Here is a 2,601-nt window from a genome sequence, read left to right as displayed (position 1 = left end):
TGTGTACACTTGTCCATTTTACGTAGGCAAAAACAGTCATTCCTTCATATCAGCTTTAGCGTGGTTGTAGACCATATCCCTCCATGCATCCCCATGCTGGTTTTACACAAAGGCATGCCTTTACCCAGACGCGTAACAGGATGTCCTGCCATAACTTTGAAACTCCTCCCACTTAACTGGATAATTATAGGGTTCACTGAACAGCTAAACTACATTACTCATAAGCCATCTCTTAAGGAGACAGCGCTTAACCCTTGAAATGCCAAGCATTCTAACATACAGTTCTCAGCTAACTGGCTGGTCCACAACAGTGATGATGGCTGTACGCTGATGACCGGATCCCCTTTTGTGTCTCCTCTCCCCTTTGCGTTGCAGGGCCCGAACGGAGGATCGTCCTGGTGGGCAAAACCGGCAACGGGAAAAGCGCGACGGGGAACACCATCCTAGGAGGCAAAATCTTTGACTTTGGGATGTCCTCTAAGTCGGTAACGGAGACGTGTCAGAAAGAGGAGACGTGGTCGAACGGCCGGAAGATTGTGGTGGTTGACACGCCGGGCTTTTTCGACACCGAGATCCCGGCCCGGGAAACGGCTGCCGAAGTGAAGAAGTGCGTGAGCATGTGCGTCCCGGGCCCGCACGTCATTCTGCAGGTGATGCGTCCGGGCCGTTTCTCCAAGGAGGAGAAAGACGTGGCCAAGCTGATCAGTGAGATCTTCAGCTTGAACGCCAAGAATTACATCATCACCTTGTTCACCCGGAAAGATGACCTGGAAGGGCAATCCTTGGAGGAATTCCTCTCCAAGGGAGACGCCTCGCTTCGGGAACAGTTGGCCAAGTGCGGGAACCGCTACCTGGCTTTCAACAACAAGGCCATAGGCGATGAGCGGGAGGAACAGATGGCCGAATTGATGACCATGATCGATGAGCTGGTGCAGAAGAACAAAGGTGCAAATTATTACACGGAGGCCATGATGAAGAAAGACGAAGAGCAGTATAAGGCGAAAAATTACTCCTGGTGTTCTATTCTCTAATGGACACCGGGAGACACGCCGAAGGCAGACATAAACAACATCAAAGAAATATGTGCCTTCTCTTGGTGTTCTCTAACGTAGGGGTCCCCAACCCCCGGTCCACAGCATGCCAACAACCTTTCCACAAAAAACAAGCAAAGCCCCATCCGCGGGATGCAGGCGGCACACAAAACCACATATTCTCCGGGTCTGCGGAAAAATCTCTCTCCACATAACCGGTCCCTGGTGCCCAAAAGATTGGGGACCTCCGCTCTAACGGACACCGGCAAGCCTCTCTACTTGATCCTCTGCTCCAAGGGGGCCGCTCTGCCCTGCGCTTCCCCCCTTCTGCTCAGAGTTCTAATCCAGCCCTCGCTGGGAGACCGCCCAAGACGCCGAGTCCGAGATTCATGGCGGAGTCACCCTGAGCCGATTCCTTTTCCGAAGAACCCAGTTTCTCCCCTCAAATGACAGGACACGGGAAGATCCTGCCCTCAACCGGCCCCACAGCCTATATCTCCGCCATCCTGAACCCAGGTCCCTCTGGAATTACACTCCGTTTGGGACTTCCCATTCATCAGTCCTTCAAGTTAGACCAGACCAGGAAACCGCAAGAAATATTAAAGCTCGGCTTGATTCGATATAGAGAATACCAGCAGAATCCTGAAAGTGTCTCCCCTTCGCTCCCGCTGGCACCAAAGAGCATCAAGGCAGGGCAGCCTTGAGCTTCTTTCTCACCCGTTCCTGTTTTCCCGGGGTGAATTCACGTTTTCCTTATAGGGCTGCCACATATTTCCTACAAGGCCATCTCTGTACTCTTCCATGTCGCCCTCCAATGGCTAATGGGGACTCACGAAGGAAATACTTTCTGTTTCAACCTGAAACCTTATTATTAAATCTCCTTCTCGCTTATGAACGAGGCCGTGTGTTTTGACGGGGGGATTTGAGGGAGAATGGCCCAGTTGGTCCTCTCCTGCCTCGCCGGGTCCTCGCAGCAACACACTCACAAAGCGGAGTGGGAGCGAGACAGGGAATGAGGCGAATCTACTCAAGGGGTGGGTCAGTATGGAGGGTCTCTCCCGAAAGCTTTCCAACTTGGCAGGGTAGCCTTGAGCTTCTTTCTCACCCCTTCCTGTTTTCCTGGGGTGAATTCACGTTGTCCTAAGAGCTGCTACATGTTTTCTTTGGAGCGTCCCCGTCCGTCAATCCTTCAAGGTAGACCAGGCCGAGAAACCACCGACACAAGAAATAGTAGACATTGTCGGTACCGATTATAGTAGCAGAATCCTGAAAACGTCTCCCGTTTGCTCCGCTGGCACCAAAGAACATCAAGGCAAGTCATCCTTGAGCTTCTTTCTCACCCGTTCCTGTTTTCCTGGGGTGAATTCACGTTTTCCTGCTACATTTTTTCTTTGGAGCTTCCCCGTCCGTCAATCCTTCGAGGTAGACCAGGCCGAGAAACCACCGACACGAGAAATAGTAGACATTGTCAGTACCGAGTATAGTAGCAGAACCTTGAAAGCGTCTCCCCTTCGCTCCCGCTGGCACCAAAGAGCATCAAGGCAAGTCATCCTTGAGCTTCTTTCTCACC

At 52.0% G+C, this 2,601-nt stretch overlaps 1 protein-coding gene across 1 annotated transcript; it reads left to right on the top strand.

Annotated features, from left to right (window-relative positions):
- Positions 1–455: 455 nt before the first annotated feature.
- Positions 456–2,343, top strand: LOC107301240 (GTPase IMAP family member 7-like; the record flags this gene model as incomplete). Its single annotated transcript, XM_015830492.2, has 2 exons — positions 456–998; positions 2,226–2,343. Coding segments are annotated over exons 1-2 (646 nt in total), but the record flags the coding sequence as incomplete, so codon positions are not given.
- Between the last annotated feature and the right edge of the window lie 258 nt (positions 2,344–2,601).

The sequence above is a fragment of the Protobothrops mucrosquamatus genome, unplaced genomic scaffold (assembly GCF_001527695.2).
Source record: "Protobothrops mucrosquamatus isolate PMUCROS unplaced genomic scaffold, P.Mucros_1.0 scaffold10916, whole genome shotgun sequence".
NCBI lineage: Eukaryota > Metazoa > Chordata > Lepidosauria > Squamata > Viperidae > Protobothrops > Protobothrops mucrosquamatus.
Note: the sequence above shows the minus strand (reverse complement) of the source record. Positions and strands in the feature narration are given on the sequence as shown.